This window comes from Scatophagus argus, chromosome 6, assembly GCF_020382885.2.
Source record: "Scatophagus argus isolate fScaArg1 chromosome 6, fScaArg1.pri, whole genome shotgun sequence".
In the NCBI taxonomy this organism is placed as follows: Eukaryota; Metazoa; Chordata; class Actinopteri; family Scatophagidae; genus Scatophagus; species Scatophagus argus.
In genome coordinates, this window is record NC_058498.1 from 18,494,537 (window position 1) to 18,511,870 (window position 17,334).

The 17,334-nt window shown below is 39.8% G+C and overlaps 2 protein-coding genes across 3 annotated transcripts; both read left to right on the forward strand.

The window, feature by feature from the left end:
- The first annotated feature begins 815 nt into the window (after positions 1-815).
- Positions 816-9,827, forward strand: LOC124061085 (flavin-containing monooxygenase 5-like). 2 transcript variants are annotated; one of them, XM_046392621.1, is made up of 11 exons: positions 816-1,396; positions 2,067-2,425; positions 3,818-3,990; positions 4,522-4,710; positions 5,200-5,365; positions 6,814-6,956; positions 7,054-7,250; positions 7,807-7,942; positions 8,199-8,418; positions 8,727-8,799; positions 9,027-9,827. In XM_046392621.1, the coding sequence occupies exons 3-11, from the start codon at positions 3,859-3,861 to the stop codon at positions 9,424-9,426; spliced, it is 1,656 nt and encodes a 551-aa protein (XP_046248577.1). In that variant the 5' UTR covers positions 816-1,396; positions 2,067-2,425; positions 3,818-3,858; the 3' UTR covers positions 9,427-9,827. The 2 variants fall into 2 exon arrangements, with proteins under 2 accessions (XP_046248577.1, XP_046248576.1); XM_046392620.1 differs by lacking the exon at positions 2,067-2,425 and having other exon boundaries at positions 9,027-9,825.
- An 806-nt stretch (positions 9,828-10,633) lies between these two features.
- On the forward strand, positions 10,634-15,835 carry LOC124060984 (flavin-containing monooxygenase 5-like). Its single transcript, XM_046392444.1, has 10 exons — positions 10,634-10,785; positions 11,266-11,406; positions 11,505-11,693; positions 11,886-12,051; positions 12,347-12,489; positions 12,946-13,142; positions 14,357-14,504; positions 14,594-14,801; positions 14,901-14,973; positions 15,089-15,835. The coding sequence occupies exons 2-10, from the start codon at positions 11,275-11,277 to the stop codon at positions 15,501-15,503; spliced, it is 1,671 nt and encodes a 556-aa protein (XP_046248400.1). The 5' UTR covers positions 10,634-10,785; positions 11,266-11,274; the 3' UTR covers positions 15,504-15,835.
- The last annotated feature ends 1,499 nt before the right edge of the window (positions 15,836-17,334 follow it).

Here is a 17,334-nt window from a genome sequence, read left to right on the forward strand (position 1 = left end):
TGACATTACAACAGTTTCATTAATGTGCAACTGATACATACTGTAGTTCTTCAATATTTTGTAATTACAACTACAAAGCCTTACCACAAGTAGTAATAGTGTCTCTAGATATTGTATGTTTGATACTGTAGATGCTGTTTACATGAGAATGTAGCTCTGCTGGCTGAAGAAACAGCCTTACAAGATGCATACACACTACACGTATGTCATTTTAGACCAGGTTCATGCAAAGTGTGTGTGATATCCTGACATCTGCTGTCAATCATCAGAATTGTAAGATCACCCTTATATGTCAGATTTCAGACACAATCTTCACCTTTGTTATATTTGTTTGCTTCAGCTAAGAACAAGCTGTTGACAGAGGACCACTGGTACCTGAACTAAACACACTTCATTTAAAGATGCTGAGGACGAGTCGACAGAGAACAACGAGAGCAGTGCCAAGATTTCTACCTTATCTGATATGATCAAACCATGAAAAAAGGGTGCCTCAAGTAAAATCAGAACAACAAAACTGGTTTAAAAATTTCAAGTTTGGCATTTTCCTTTAAAGACTTTAAATTATGACTAAAATTATATAACACTACAATTAAGTTCCTTCTGCCAATACTGGGTTTACTCAAAACATGCGTCAGTCAGTGTTCTTTTTCACATTTTTTGTGAAAATCTGTTTTTGGGAAGCATTTTACCTAATCAAACGATTTTAAAAACCACTTCACAAAATATTATCTGTGAAGTGGTTTTTAAAATCGTTTGATTTTTTTTTATTTTTATTTATTTATTTTTTTGTCTATTTCAGTTTCAGATTACAATTTTCAGAGAGATCTTGGTTTGAGTAAATTAGTCGAGAAATAATTTCAGGATTTCTTCAAGAAAGGGGGGTCACGTGTCCCACCAGATTTTTGATGTCTGGATTTTTTGTATACATTTTTTGTTCGTTTTGTTTATAATTTTATTAGGCTCGTATTATTTTTTTGTAACATTTAGGTTTGATTGTTTTTTAATACGAGTAAAATGTATCTTTCTAATTATCTTAAACAGTCAAACTCACCTTTCCCGAAGATTTTGGTTTCGTCCAAAAGGTGCAGGTAAAAAACAGGCACCAACACACGCATATCAAGGAGACGGTGACAGCCAAGAGGTTATTTTGCTGAAGTGCTTGGTCGAGCATCAGTGCCTTTTTAAACGTGTGAAAATAAAATACAGATAGTTATACACCCATTTGAGAGGTTATTGCCGCTAACAGGTAAAGTCAGTCGCTGTCCTTCAGCTGGGTTGTTTCGCCTTCTGGTGGGCTCGCCAGTCGTGACTTGTGATAGATGATCAGTGCAGTCGAGGTAAAGAAGCCCCAGAAGCTGAACTTAGAAAAAGTTGGGGGAGACGGATACACGTTAAGGTAGGCAACTCAATACTTGCTGATTATTGCTTCCCCCTCCCTGGATCACTGTGCGTGGTCACAGGTTAGTATATGTATATGTATATATATATATATATATATATATATATATATATATATATATGTGTGTGTGTGTGTGTGTGTGTGTGTGTGTGCGTATATATACATACACGTATACGCACACACACAGCATTTACCCTAATGTAATTATGTGTGTGTGGTATTTTTGATGATGCCCCTGGAGTTAACCGAGAGCTAGGAACCAAGCTTTCAAAGTTGCTTTGTACATTTAAAACAGTAACTGGAAACTGCAGCAGTAATCACAAAATGCACTGGTACTGCATGTAGATCAACATGATAAGATGGCTGTAAGACACACATACAGATTTTCAAAGCTGTAAATGATCAAAACAATGGCTTTGAACAGTAAGATGTTAGAGTGACATCATGAGACTGTGGGTTGAAGGTCTTCAGATTATCAGTTTCTTTGTGTCTTTTCTCTTTATCTAAAACGTGACAGATAATGAGGTGGTGTGCTAATGTATATTACGCATTTCTGATTAATCCTGGCCAAAGTCTGTGAAGTGAAATGCTGTTTACCCCATGAGCACTAATGTGCATTTGGTTCATATAGTTTCACAAAGGTTGCACTTTGTCTTCTGTTTTGCAGTTTTTTGAATCATCTTGGTACTTATTGAACAGGGAGTACACACCACCTTCATCACTCCAGTAACACTTTAACACCCCCCGTGTCAGACCCTGTGTTTCAATTACTTCTGTATCCACATGAGCAAGACATCACAATTTCCACTGATGCTGGTATTCCTTGATGACTGCAAAAGTCATTATTAGAGCAAGAATTCACTTTCCGGGAAAGTTTGTGTCACATTTACTTTCTTTTGTCTTCACTCGTTTTGAGGGACCACAGTAGATCAATCATCAGTCGTTGTGTAATGTTAAAACCTGACTGACTGACAGATCTGAAGAGCAAAGTTTTAGTCCGTTCTTCATCTCTGCCTGTGAGAGCAGGTAAGGCTGATGCCAGTTCATGTTGCTTTTGGGATAGGTTGCATTCCAACAATTTATAGTTAGAGAACACTCAATTACAGCAGTTTTGATGGTGAGTGAGGCAGTGGTGAAATGTAATATACATTAACTCAAGTGTAATATTTAAGTGCAAATTTGAGGTATTTTTCTTTTCATGCCACTACATTGGTGTGACAACTTTTGCTACTAGTCATTTCACGAAAACAGCTGGTTGATCAAGCTGAAAATTAATTGGTCTCTATTTGCTAAACATTTAGTCATTCTTCAAGAAAAAACATTTTATATTTCCAGCTTCTCTTAATTGAGGATTTACTGTGCAAAGGATTTTTTTTTTACTTTACATTTTTTAAATTAATTTTAATAATGTTGACATATTTGTGGAACAAACCAAGCATCTTGAAGGTGTCACTTTGGCCTCTGGGTGATGTCGCAGTATTTATCACTATTTTTATTATTTATACACACCAGAGAATCAATTAATGAGAAAAAGTTAGCTGATTAGTAAATGATGAAATTGAGCATCAGATGCTGTCCTGTCTGAAAAAGCTTAAAATAAGCTCCACCTCAGCCAACTACAACAAGTTCTACTACTGACTTCCTCCACAACTACAAAGGAAGAACAAAAATGGACTTAGTGCAATTCTGAAAGTCAGTCTTCAGATTTCTTCCTCAGGGATCATTTGTATGTTTAACCTCACCTGTCTAATATTAGAAACAGGGCAATTCTCACATCAAACGATTTATTGTTGTTTTAAAGTATTGGGCATCTCTTTGTGCCTGCTACACCCATCTGTGAGCACTGAAACAAGTCTTCTGTTTGGCATCTAGTTGTTTTAGAAACGGAAAATGCTCATGTACAAAAATGGATGCTTTTCCAACATGGAAATTTGATTCTGTATGTTTTGCAAAAGAAGAAATCACCAGATTGTTGCAAAATTGCTCATCATTATTCGATAACTGTAATCATTTTCCACTTAAATCCAGGAGTTTCAGATCAGATGCACAACATGCAGATATCCCCAAACTTCTTTTATAATGTCCCCTTTGGGACCCTAAAATAAGCAACAAGAACAACAGGAATTTCATATTTGTTAAATGCATGTTACCGGCTGAATAGTTACATCAGCATGACAACACATCTTCTATGAATAGATCCATTCTTCTTTGAAAGTAGGATAAACCTTAAATTTTGTCTATTGCTCATCTCTCTCATATCCACATTAATATAATTGTGCATGATTGACTGAAACAACTTAAAATTACATGAGCGTGAAAGACAGCCATACAGTCAACATGAAACAGCTTCACATCACACAACAAAACAACACACAGATTTCCTCTTCCACCTTTCTTCTTACTCCTCCTCTATAACAGATCAGAGTCCCCACTGCCATCAGTCATACTTCTCCTCCAGCATGGTTCAGAGGGTGGCAGTGATCGGTGCAGGGATTTCTGGTCTTACCAGCATCAAGGCTTGTTTGGATGAAGATCTGGAGCCCACCTGCTTTGAGAGCAGCCATGACATTGGGGGTCTATGGAGATTTAAGGTGAGGGCCAAAGCTTTTATATAAACACCCAGTGCATTACAAGCTCATATTTTTACTTGATTGTGCAAACAGGATGCAAACATACTTGCTTTTTTTCTGATAATAGAGACACCATGTTCATCAATAATAACACATTTTTAGTGATAGACTTCCCCACAAGTATTATGTTCTCCTATTTTATCTTACAAGATGCTCTCCATAAGTTTCTCACGCAGGTCTAGTCCTAACATATTTGCTTCTGTTTCCTGCTCTATAGATGATATGATAAAAAAACAAAATCCTTTCTACTTACTTTGATAGTTGCTGATTAATGTAATTATGCTATAACTGTCTACCAGAAACAAGACCTTGAGCAAGACAAGACCTTGAATTTTAAAAGTCCTCTAAAGTCTGGGAAATGACAGGGGAAAGTGGTATTGTTGTACCACTATTAGAATATATCTGTTGTGACTCTTTATTGCAGCCAAGGTAGTGAAGTGAAATAGTAAAAAAATGTGTGTCACTATCAGTCTTTATGTTGTCCTTCTGCAGGACAATCCAGAGCCTGGACGTACCACCATCTATCAGTCAGTGATCATCAACAGCTCCAAAGAGATGATGGCCTTCAGTGACTTCCCTCCTCCAGCTGAGCTCCCCAACAACATGCACCACTCTGAGGTGCTGCAATATATGCGTCTCTACGCTCAGGCCTTCAAACTGCTGCAGCATATGCACTTCCAGGTTAGTGCCATTTACGATTAACTGTTAAGGCAATAATAAGCTCAGTTACTTTTTCTAAATGGGGTAAAATATATAAGCCGACACAGCAGGTCACTAACCACAATAATCCTTTGACTCGTGAAGACTGCAGAAATGGTGCAACTCCCAGAGGTGCAAGGAAATTGTAATAATAGATTTTGGTTGTGTTAGTGGCTGCTTTTCGGGCCAGTGTCACCCAAATTTAAACAAAATAGTTATAATTAAACAAGATGCATTTTGTTTTTTCCCCCTTCCTTCAGTGTGTTGTAGCTACACCACTATGTAACACTGCCCCATCTCCAGCTGGGGGGACCATCCTTCACTGAGGTGAAGTCCCACCCACCTCACATGTAAAAGATACAAACAATGAACACAGTTTTAGCTGGGTGTTTTTCATGTTGCTTTTTGTGTATTTATACTGCAGCACTAGCTTTCAGTTAGTATTAGTTTTTTTGTGTGTGTGTGTTTCAGACTACTGTGGTCAGTGTGAGGCAGACACCAGATTTTGCTGTAACAGGCCAATGGGAGGTGGAGACAGAGAGGAGTCAGGGTCAGCGGGAGACTCATGTTTTTGATGCAGTGATAGTTTGTACGGGACACTTCACCCAACCTCACCTGCCACTCAGAGACTTCCCAGGTACTGTAACATATTCATTAATTTTCATTGGCTTCACAGTAAAATAGTCAATAATACTGCATTTGAGAAAGTTTGTATTTACTTTCACTCAGGCCTCTCTTGCAATAAAGTTCTTGATCTCAGTGAGGTCGTCTGATTAAATACGGGTTATAGTAAAAGTTAAAACATTTACTCATTTCAGCCGCTTTGAACATGACAGCAGTGTTGTCAAAGACGTCTTTGTATTGTGTTGCACGCTGTCTTGTAATCTCACTCTGAACCTCTAGAGGTGACAGTCTGATTACCGCCCATAGTTTCACAAGTTCTCCTCTAATAACTAATCAAAATAAACGCATAAAGCATGAACAAAGCAAAGATTCTTACACCCCTTTTTCTTACTAAACAGAAACATACAGCTGTACACCCCCTGAAGTCAAGTTTGTCTTAGAAACGCTTAATTTCCTTGTTAACTCATCATAAAACACATTTTATTCAAATAAGACATATACCTCATCAATACCGTCTTCTCTGGTTTGGTGGAAGTAAATCCTCAATTCAGTGGGTACAATGCAAAAATATTCCAGCTTGACACGCTTCGCCCACCGCTGATGCCTGTCTCTTTCTTGCTACCCGTCTGCCTTGTCTTCCCATCCCCATAGTCATAGTCTCATTGGAGCCAAGGTGTAAGTTGTAAATCACTTCTGTAATCACTTCTTTTCAAGAATTCCTCTCCAGGGATAAATAAAGGAATTCTGATTCTACTACAACCCCCATTGTCAAATTGGCCACCACAGGTCTTTTAGGCTGTGTACAGTCCCAGTCTGGTGACCGGCTGTGTTTACTGGCTCTTAAACCGAGCCGTGTTTTCCCTGGTAACTCCTCCCCTGATCCAAGGTTGTGGTCCAGATGCATTTCTGTCACCTGTCAAGCAAGTAGCTCCATGCCTAATGAGGTAATGGTAGCTATAGCTAAACCACATCTACAGCAAACAAGATAGCGAGCAACAGTTGATGGTTACTCTGCATTCTGTGTTTTTGAAGCTCCCTTCAAATTCTGTCCATATTTTACAAGTTGCCTCTTTAAAGTTATAAAATATGTATGTGATGACAGACTTATTGCTTTTGTCACACTTAGAACTGCAGTCACTGCATAGTAGGCGAACAGCTTAATGAACCGTGTGATTTAAGAACATTTTTAAACAGAACATTGACTGACCATGTAAATACACAAGAAATCATCAGTGAGGAAAGAAACCTGGTTACAAACGCACAAATCCACACTCCATTGCTGCTTGCAACAACCAGCAGAGCAGACAGTCTCATGGTGATAAGACAGCTGCTTGGGCAGCAGCTCCTCCTGCTGGCCAAGTGACCACACTAATCTCCATTAGAGGGATGTAAGATTGCCATGACTTGGAGTTGCTCAGGGAATTCGTGATTGACTGATTATTCTTTGTTTTCCCATTTCAGGTATTGAGAGCTTTGAAGGTAGATATTTCCACAGCTTTCATTACCGCAACGCTGAGGGTCTGCAGGGAAAAAGAGTGGTGGTGATTGGGATTGGAAACTCTGGAGGTGATATTGCTGTGGATATCAGCAGAGTTGCTGAGAGGGTACAAAACTACCTTTCTAACAAATGTTATCCTAAAAATATAGGCTATAAAACTGAACACATAACTCTTAACCCTCTCTGTGCTGACCTGACTGCAGGTGTACCTCAGTACCAGGAGTGGAGCCTGGGTTGTCAGCCGTGTAGGGACGGGGGGGCTCCCAGCTGATCTTATTGGGACTTCTCGAATGGACATGATGATACAGACACTGTTCCCCTCATGGATTAACAGGATGTTGGAGCAGAAACTGAACATGGCATTTGACCACAAATTATATGGCCTGAAACCAAAACATGGGTAATAAACATCTTTATGTTATTGTGTGGTCAATTTTTCACTTATGGATGATTATCTTTAAGCATGAGACTAAAAAGTCTGCACCATATCGAGCAGTGCCTCAGACAGCCATGTTAATGACACCCGACACTAAGAAAGTACTGGCAGACCATACAATATACTGATGATTTTGCACAGTTTAAAGTTTGTCCTGCAGGTGGCAGATGTTATTTGTTTGTCTGCATCTTGCACCCGTGCATCACACCTAAAAGAGAGTTTCTTCACTTATATGTTGTGTGCCAGAGAAAGCCTGATGATGCCAGAAGCCTATCTATGTCCAAAGTGTTCATAGTACAGGTTTGAATGCCAAAATAAAAAAAAATGTATTTGTACTGAGATAATGTAAATCCTAAATGGGCAAGATTACATTTTATCTGGTCTGATTTGAAACACAGGAAGTGACAGCAGCCTCTATCCTGTACAAGGCAAGTCTACCTAATTACTGCAAGTGTGTTTTTGTGCCTCTGAGACACTCCAAATATAGCTCCCTAACACAGCTCGGCTTTTCTTTTGTCAGTTTTTTTAGGCAGATCCCTGTTGTGAATGACGACCTCCCAGCTCGGATCATCTCAGGTCGTATTCAGGTGAAACCAAATGTGAAGGAGTTCTGTGGGTCCAGTGTGGTCTTTGTCGATGGGACTGTTATAGAAAAGGTGTGTATTAGTATAATTCTTAGACTGTAGAGCAATACGTGTTCCTGCCATATAATGTTAGAAACATTGTTGTGTTCAGTCATGTTATATGGCGACATTTAATTTGGGATTCTCCTTCCTTTATGCTTTCAGCACTCTCGTTCCTTGTGAATTACTGTTCAAGTCCATTATCAGTTTATAAAAATCACAAAGTATCACAAAGTAATTAAATATTCATCGTCTTCTAAACTTCAGTTTTTATGTGTGCTTCTTACAGGTGGATGTAGTGGTGTTTGCCACAGGGTACAACTACAGCTTCCCCTTCCTGCCATCAGCTCTGCAGGCTAAATGTGGCTACAGGCTGAGTCTCTACAAGCATGTGTTTCCTCCTGCACTTACCCATCCTACGCTGGCCGTGGTGGGTTTTGTGCATGGCTTAGGGGCTATCAACCCTCTGGCCGAGATGCAGGGCCGCTGGGCTACGAGAGTGTTTAAAGGTAAAGAACAATACAGAAGTTAACTACAAGGTCTGTACTCATGTGTTTTCAAACATTTCAAGAAAATACCTCCACTGTGAAGGCGTTTGACAGTTCACAGGATCGATTATAATTTTTGGTATTTACAGATCATGTAAAGCTATCCAATTTAACCCCGAACAGAAGTAATGTGCCACTTTCTGCAGCAGAAAATCATTAAGAGTCACAAAATATGAAGCAGAGAGCTTGAGCTTTGAGCTATTGATAACTTAAAAACCTGTTTTCCTGTGTATGTAAGTTGACAGATTTTTTTAATGCATTTTTTTCAGGCTTAGCAACGCTTCCCTCAGAAGAGACCATGATGAAGGAAATTGAGAAAGATACTGCAATCATGCATCAGAAGTAGGAAATAAGATGAATTGTAGAGCTGTTCATGTTTGTAAGATTCATAAGATGATGTGATGATCACAAATAATTTCCACTGTTGTAAATGGAGTCTGCTTGGTCTGCTACTAATGGTTATTTTAATGATTGAATTATTGATTAATCCTGTGGTGCATTAAAGCTATGAAAAAACTTTTTTTATTTATAATACATTTATAACATTTTTTTTTGTTTGTCTCTGTTAGGTTCACCTGCTCAGGGCGTAACCCCATTCAAGTGGACTACATCCCTTACCTGGACTCTCTGGCAGAGCAGGTGGGGGTTCAACCAAACATTCCATGGCTCTTGATGAAGGATCCTAGACTGGCACTGCAGGTTTTGCTGGGTCCCTGCACTCCTTATCAGTACCGTCTAAATGGACCAGGCCAGTGGGCTGGAGCCCGTCAGGCCATTCTCACTCAGTGGGGGAGGGTGTTTCAGCCTTTCAGGACCAAAGTGGTAGCAGAGCCAGAGACCAGACCTTCTTCTAGATGGAGCATCGTAGTGATTTCCTCAGGAGCAGTACTGCTGTGCTGGTGTTTCTACAGTAAACACCTTCTCTCCTCTTTCTTCTCTGCTCCGTCATTCTTCAGATCGTCTCAGTAAGCTGCATGATGATATGCATCAATGACAACGTGATGATGGAGGCAACAGTGAACAGCAAACCACAAGATATTCTCTTTCTCAAAATGCAGTTTCGATGTTTTTATGCTGTACTGATTTGACAATTTAAGTGGCACCTACTGGAAGGTCTATACAAACCATTTTGTGAAATTTACTGCCGTACATTTGCGCAATTATTCTGTTCTGTAGTGGTACATGACAGTATATGTGTGGACATCAAATCCATTTCAGTATTGCCTTTTAGTGTTCTTAGAACCGCTGACCAGTTAGGGTGTTATGAAAGCTGGTGCTGGAGCTGATCCTGGCTTTCAGACTAAATCACTGAAACACCCAGAAACAAACTAATCAACATTGCTGTGGGCTTTGTGTTGCATGCTTCATCATGCTAGAAGAGGTCTTCCACAAACTTGTAACCAAATGAACATTAACAATTTGACATATGTCATAACATTAGAAAATAAATTCATCAAAATGTGATCAAAATGCCCAATGTAAAAAATTCCAGCGAACATGATGAAACGTTACACTCCATAATTTTCAAGAGTTAATATAAGTTAGTTATGATTACACAAATGAGGAGATGACCGTTTCATACCATGACAGAATTTCTTATTGTTTAATGGAATCAGCCCACAGTAATGTAATATGGTTGGTGTCCAAGATGTTTTGGCACATGTCAGAGGATGAAGGATGTTCTCTGCACAAAGACGTCAGGGACTTTTGTATTAAATGAAGAAGTAAGTTTGCTTTATCAGCCTGTACACACTTGTTATTTTGTGGCACAAAAATCTTTCACCAGCTGTTCAACACTCAACACCAGTGACTCTCCCAGTGGTTAAATCATTTATTTAAAATCAGTAAGCCATGAATAAAAATGACTAACTGGGTTCTGAAAAATCTTTCAAATTTGATCATGTCTACCTATCTTTTTAGTCATCATTTTAATTCATCTTGTATCTTGTTAGGAAACCACGTGACCTTATAATTTGTTATTATATATTAAAAGAATTTACTGATTAATGACTTACGTTTAGACAGTATCTGTGTGTGTGTGCGTGTGTGTGTGTGGTCGCTGGCTGAAAGTCTACATCCTACATTCATTGTCTCCCATGAGGTGTTCACGGTATCCAGTCCTGACTGTTAAAGGCAGCATACAGTAGATTGTTTTCGAGGCTGGGGCGTTGTCTGTTTGCTTTTCCACACGTGAAGTAACTGTGTGTGCCGTGACTCCAGGGTCAGTGCGGGTTACTGACCAGGGTACACAGTCTAACTCGGATCTCTCCGCCCACTGCCGAGTTACACGCAGCACAACAAACTGTTTCCTTATTCACATCTCAACAGGTAAGAAAATGTACGGGCAGAAACTCGACCGTAACATCTGAGTGCATCAGCTTTAGAGGGAAAAAGTCCCATTAGACCGATAAGTGCTGTAGTCAACGCTGTGGTTTGGTCGCGTTAGCAAGTTCGGTTGGTTTAGCGCACAAGCTATTAACTGGTCTTGATTTTTGTGTGTGTGTGTGTGTGTGTGTGTGTGTGTGTGTGTGTGGCCAGCATGTTTGTACGTGTGGCACAGATCCAACATTAGGAGAAGTGTCCACACCACTAGCAAAAACAAAACTAGCGAGCGGACTACTATCGTTTCTGTGCTTTTATATTTTCTGTTCTTTCCCCCTGCCTGAATTTCATCTTATTTGTAGATAAATCATGTCAGACAGACTAGATATTCTAATCTGCGTGTGTAATGGCGCACTTTGACAACATCCTCTTGCGTGCAGCTCCATGGACGCCTCTTCTTTGAGTAAACCGTGTCTCCCCTCACAGTGCTGAAATATGACTCGTCGTGTGGCAGTGATCGGAGGAGGTAGTTCAGGTCTGGCCTGTATCAAGTGCTGTCTGGATGAGGGGCTGGAGCCTGTCTGCTTTGAAAGCAGCGAGGACATTGGTGGTCTGTGGAGGTTTAAGGTGGTTTCACACTCTGCAAAGGCTGGACCTTATTTTAATTACCCAACATATTTGTTAAGTGAGGATGAATTATTCTCAATCTCTGTCTGTTATTGCAGGAGAATCCAGAGCCAGACAGGGCCAGCATCTACCACTCTGTCATCATCAACACCTCCAAGGAGATGATGTGTTTCAGTGATTTTCCCATTCCTGCACACTTCCCCAACTTCATGCACAACTCCCTCATCATGGACTACTTTCGCATGTATGCCGGCAACTTCAAGCTTATCAAGCACATGCGCTTCAATGTAAGGATACTTCACTGACTTCATGTCTGGAATTAAACTTCTCTCTATGTGAAAAGATTTAACATTTTCACCTTGGTTTCAAGCGTGAAATGTTTCAACTGTTTACTTCAACAGTTGGTGGAAATAGATTCTGCTTACTCAGCTTTTGTACTGTAATCAGCAATTTGTTATCTGTTTCTGTCTGTTGTTTAGACCAAAGTCTTACAGGTGAAGCAGAGATCAGATTTTTCTCATTCAGGCCAGTGGGATGTTGAGACAGAGAACAAGGATGGCAAAAAGGAGAAACACATTTTTGATGCTGTGATGATCTGTATTGGACATCACTGCTTCCCCAACATGCCACTACATGACTTCCCAGGTACCACTGGTTGTAAATATCCAGAATCAACCTCTGACCCAGTAATAACAAGCCTGAGTTGCCAACTTTATACAGTGTTGTTACGTAATGTTTAGTCAGCAGAAAGCAGCACTACCCAAAGTGAATAATGGTGTCATTATAATGTCCTCAGCCTTGACTTAAATTATATTTTCAGAACTGTATATTATATATTCAAAACTGAAATTTCTACTTCATAATACAAATCAGAAGTTAATAAAGTAAAAATAGAACTTTCGCCCAGCAGTCACAAGTTTTTGTTTTGTTTTTTTTGCAGGCATTGAGACTTTCAAGGGGAAGTATTTCCACAGCCGGGACTACAAGACTCCTGAGGAGTGGAGGAATAAAAAGGTTGTAGTGATTGGAATAGGAAACTCTGGAGGAGACATAGCAGTGGAACTGAGCAGAGTTACCAAGCAGGTTTGGATGAGACAGTTGGACTTTTTTACAATGCATGAAACTAAATTAATGGTCTGTCAATATACTTAAATATATAATATCTACACACACACAATATTAAAACATAAAATTAAGCATGGCCTGAGGGGCAATAGCTACATTTCAGTGTTTTGTGTCTCTTTTTTAAAATCATCTTTTTATTAATATAATCATTTAATTACATTATTAATATATATTTGGCTCACATCCTCCTGTTCTGCACCTAATAAAATGCATCACTTTGCACGTACAGTTTTGATACAATATTTTTATACTTTGCCCATCTCTACATCCCTTGTTGAAAAGTATCTAAAGGTTATAAAGGAAAGATGTTCAGGTGTTATATATCTACACACACACACACACAAACACACATTATGCTGTTATTTATACATGATAATAGCCAAAGTGACTGATGGCCATGTCTTCTCTTCCCAGCTTTACCTGAGCACTCGAAGGGGAGCCTGGATTCTGAACAGAGTCGGGGACAATGGGTTGCCCCTTGATTTGTTTTTTAACAGGATGTTGAATTTTCTGCTGGGTATCCTACCCTTTGGTGTTTTCTGTGGTCTGGGAGAGCGGCAACTTAACAAAAGATTTGACCACACTCTGTACAATCTGAAGCCAAAACATAGGTACTCTATTTGTATCTTTTATTTTACAGTTACAGCTATGGCACAGCTTGAACCAAAAGGGATTTTAACTAGAATGTGCTTTGACCCAGCTAGTGGCAGACTCTCTGTCTCTGTTTGCCCAGCACTTCAGTCCAGATGAAGATAGCTCAACTTTTATTAAGAATAGTTGTGACATTTGCTGCAGATATTCATGGTTCCCACACAATGAATCTGAACAACCATGCTGCCCCCTTGACATTTTCTGGGGCTACCATCAAGACAGGAATTTGTTTCTTACTTAAGCAGACGTTTTCAACTTGAGAGGTTGAAGAGGAGGCGTGGAAGGAGAGAGGTGAGGCTGTGTGAGGTGAAAGCAACAAAGGGTGTCAGTTATTGTAGTTTGTCCAACTATTCGACAACAGGCCACAGTTGAGGCAGCTGCAGTGGCTGTGACACACAGCTCATCAAGGCAGTTAAGTTGTTTAAAAAAACCTTAGGTCCACTTTCCATGATCTGCATCACACCGCTGCATCCTCCTCTCAGAGTTATAACTCAACTCAAAATTCAACTCACGCTGACGTGACGTTGAAGTTTTTCACAGTATTAGAGTAATCCAGTCACAGCTGTCTACACATTCATGACTACACTGCAAATGGGAACTGCTAATTGCTAATTCAGCATATTTCCAATGATGCCAGTTTGCCATAATGTAAACAAATAACCTAGAGAGCAAAACAGCCCTCAAGTTCCAAAACGTAGAGTACGATTACCCCCTCAAATCCATCTCTGTTAACTTTTCGTGTTTTATCAATATGAAGGTGTAATTTGTCTCAACTGAGACTGGAGAGAGAACACAGTGTCAAATTTTGAAAAGCCCTGTTTTAAACAATTTTCAGTTTTCATTAAATTTATTACCCACATTCATGCTCACCAAATGATGAGCATGATGATCAGTGAGCTTTTGTCCAGCAGTGCCCTCAAACCAAAACGTTAACATAAAGTAAATCATACAGTATGACTGTCGTGAAATATGCTGACATTTCAAGGTAAATTTTGACTAATTTTAAGGAACTTTTAATGATTTCCTCCTAGCATAACCCTTAGGGCAAACATTATTGCCTCACTGTTTGTGAAGCCATATAGCAACGTTATCAGCTTGTTCAACATTTTGTCTTGTTCCAATCGAAATGCTTTCAAACTGCAGTAAAAACTAAAGATTGTTTTCATAATGTCAGGTTGTTCAGCCAGCATCCCACAGTGAATGATGACCTTCCCAATCGCATCCTATCTGGGACAATTCAGGTGAAGCCCAACATCCGCAGATTTCAGGGGTCCAGTGTGGAGTTTGATGATGGAAGTGTAGTGGAGGATGTTGACCTGGTGGTATGTTATTTTTGGATACACACTCATTTTCATAGACCACAGTGTTGTTGGCCAGTCATGTGTCACTAAGATGAGTCCCTGTCCTGCAGGTGTTTGCCACAGGTTACAGGTTCTCCTTTCCGTTCCTGGCCTCACAAGTGGTCTCAGTGTCTGAGAACAAAGCATCTCTGTACAAGTATGTGTTTCCTCCTGAGCTGGACCGCCCCACTCTGGCTATCATTGGTCTAGTGCAACCACTGGGAGCCATTATGCCCATTTCTGAGATGCAGGCCAGATGGGCCACACGTGTCTTTAAAGGTAATACAGACTCTGTAAAACAAAAATATGCAAATTTTGTGACAACCTTTTGTTTTTAAGAGTGCAAACCACTGCGTCACATTCTTTCCTCTGAAACAGGCTGCATCAAGCTTCCTTCAGTGGCTTCTATGCTAAAAGATATCCAGTGCAAGCAGCAGGCAATGGCTGGAAGGTACAGCACTGGATTTACTCAACTTCGCAATTATCTGTATATATCTTATTTCTAACATCTGAAAAGTAAGAATTCTTGTTATTCACAACATCTTCAACTCACGTCACTTTTTCAGGTATGTCACCAGTCAGAGACACACCATTCAAGTTGACTACGTCGACTACATGGATGAGATTGCAGAGCTAGTAGGGGTTCGAGCCAGCTGCCTGAGGCTGCTGCTGACTGACCCCAAACTGTGGCTGAATGTGTTGTTTGGTCCCTGCACGCCATACCAGTATCGTCTCAGAGGGCCAGGGAAGTGGGCTGGGGCCCGTCAGGCCATCCTCACTCAGTGGGAGAGAGTAGCTCAACCCATGCAGACAAGACCCTGTGATGAGCCCAAACGAAAGACGTCGATAATGTGGCCTCTGATTCTGTCAGCTGCTGCTCTTGGTTTGGCTGCCTACATTAACTGGAACAATCTTCCCGCTTTCCTACAAGATCCCACTGCACTGGTGGACAAGATTAAACCGTACCTGCCTGCACAGTGATGTGGCAGTCATACTTGCTCATTTAACACATTTATCACAGAGTGCTGTACAATTAGTACTTTGTATGTGGTAATTTGCATTGAAAGTGGAACAGACCACAAAAATGTATTGATCACACTTTTTAAATATTTATATTTTGGTTTTCTTTGCAATACTAGAACATGAAATTAAGCATGGCCCAACGGCAATAATGCTACATTTTAGTGTTTTGTGTCTCTTTTTTAAGTCATCTTTGTATTAATATAATCATTTAATTATGTTATTAATATATAATTAGCTCACATCCTCCTGTGCTGTACCACTGCACCTAATAAAATGCATCACTTTGCACGTACAGTTTTGCTACAGTATTTTTTTGCTTTACCAATCTCTACACCCCTTGCTGAAGAGTATCTAAAGGTTATAAAGGAAAGATGTTCACATGCAACCTATACATGAGAATCAGAATCAGAATTGTCTTTATTGCCATGTGAAGTGAAGAGGTTTCACATTACTGGGAATTTGTCTTGGTGATCGGTGCATACATAAAACGTAAGAACGAGTAACATATAATAATAGAATAAAATAAAATAGAATAAGGTAAAGCAAAATAAAATAAGTAAAATAAATATGGTTCTGGAGGTAGTACAAAAGTGAGGTAGTACAGAGTGGAAGTAGTGCAGTTAGGCAAGATAAACAGTATAAATGGTCAGCAGGTGGATCATGACATGAGCATATACAGTACATATCATAATACCATTTTGGTTGCCAGGTTTAGCAGAGATTGTCATAGGGAACGAGCTTGGGTGAGGTCAGTGTTCTAAGTTAGGCAAGTTTTTGTAAGTACATGGCTCTCTTTAATTACCACCAAGATCCACCAATAAGAAAAGCCCAAGTATTCACCTCAGGGGACCTGTGGGTGTGCAATAAGTTTAAAATACATTTGATTGATTTGCTTTATAATGGATATTTCTGTCACCTGGTCATTCAGTTATTCCATTAAATCTTCAGACTGGAGATTTCTGACTTTTCACAGATGATAAGTTCCTTGTTATGGGAGTTATCCCAAAGGGTTGTTATCCATGAGTTTGACAGAAATGTGATCTTAACTACTGTTTACAGTCAAGAACATATTTTTCACAGACAAGCTGTACCACATGCATGCCTACAAGAGTTACACATTTATCCTACATAAGCTATACAGTGTTTCACTTTGTCGATGTCTTAAAAAATAATTGCTGCACAATAAAACGGCAATGACTAAAATGTAGAAGTTTTATCATTGTCTATTTTGCATCTAAATGGAACAACATGTTCAGCTTGAATCTCAATCAAGAGTCCAAGACAGTTTTTGACTATGACGTGAGATTTCAGAGCAGGTGGGGGTTCACTGATCTCTGGCTCACCCTGAATATGACGTTTGGTTCCTGCTTGTGTGCTGCCATTATCGTCTCAAAGGGCCAGGAAAGTGCGCTGGGGCCTGTCAGGCTATCAATGGGAAAGAGTGACTCGACCCATGCAGGCCAGACCTTGTGGTGAGCCCAAAATATGTAGTAACTACAGCTTCTGTACACACAATATTTCCCTAAATGCCCAAGCAATAGCAAAGTGCAGCACACTTCTGCAAATGTTCTGTGCTGCTGGTAGTTTTTCCTCATTCTCAAAGTTGGGTAATGTTGGTCAATGATGCCATCTAATGGCAGCTTCAAAATCAAGCTGATGTTTGATCTGATAAAACTTTTACAGTGCTTTGTGTCTCACTGCATTACAGTGGGATCACATGGTTAAGAATTTCCCTCTGGGATCTCTTTGAATCTCTTGACATCAGAGAGAGCAGCTGAGACTATTTTCT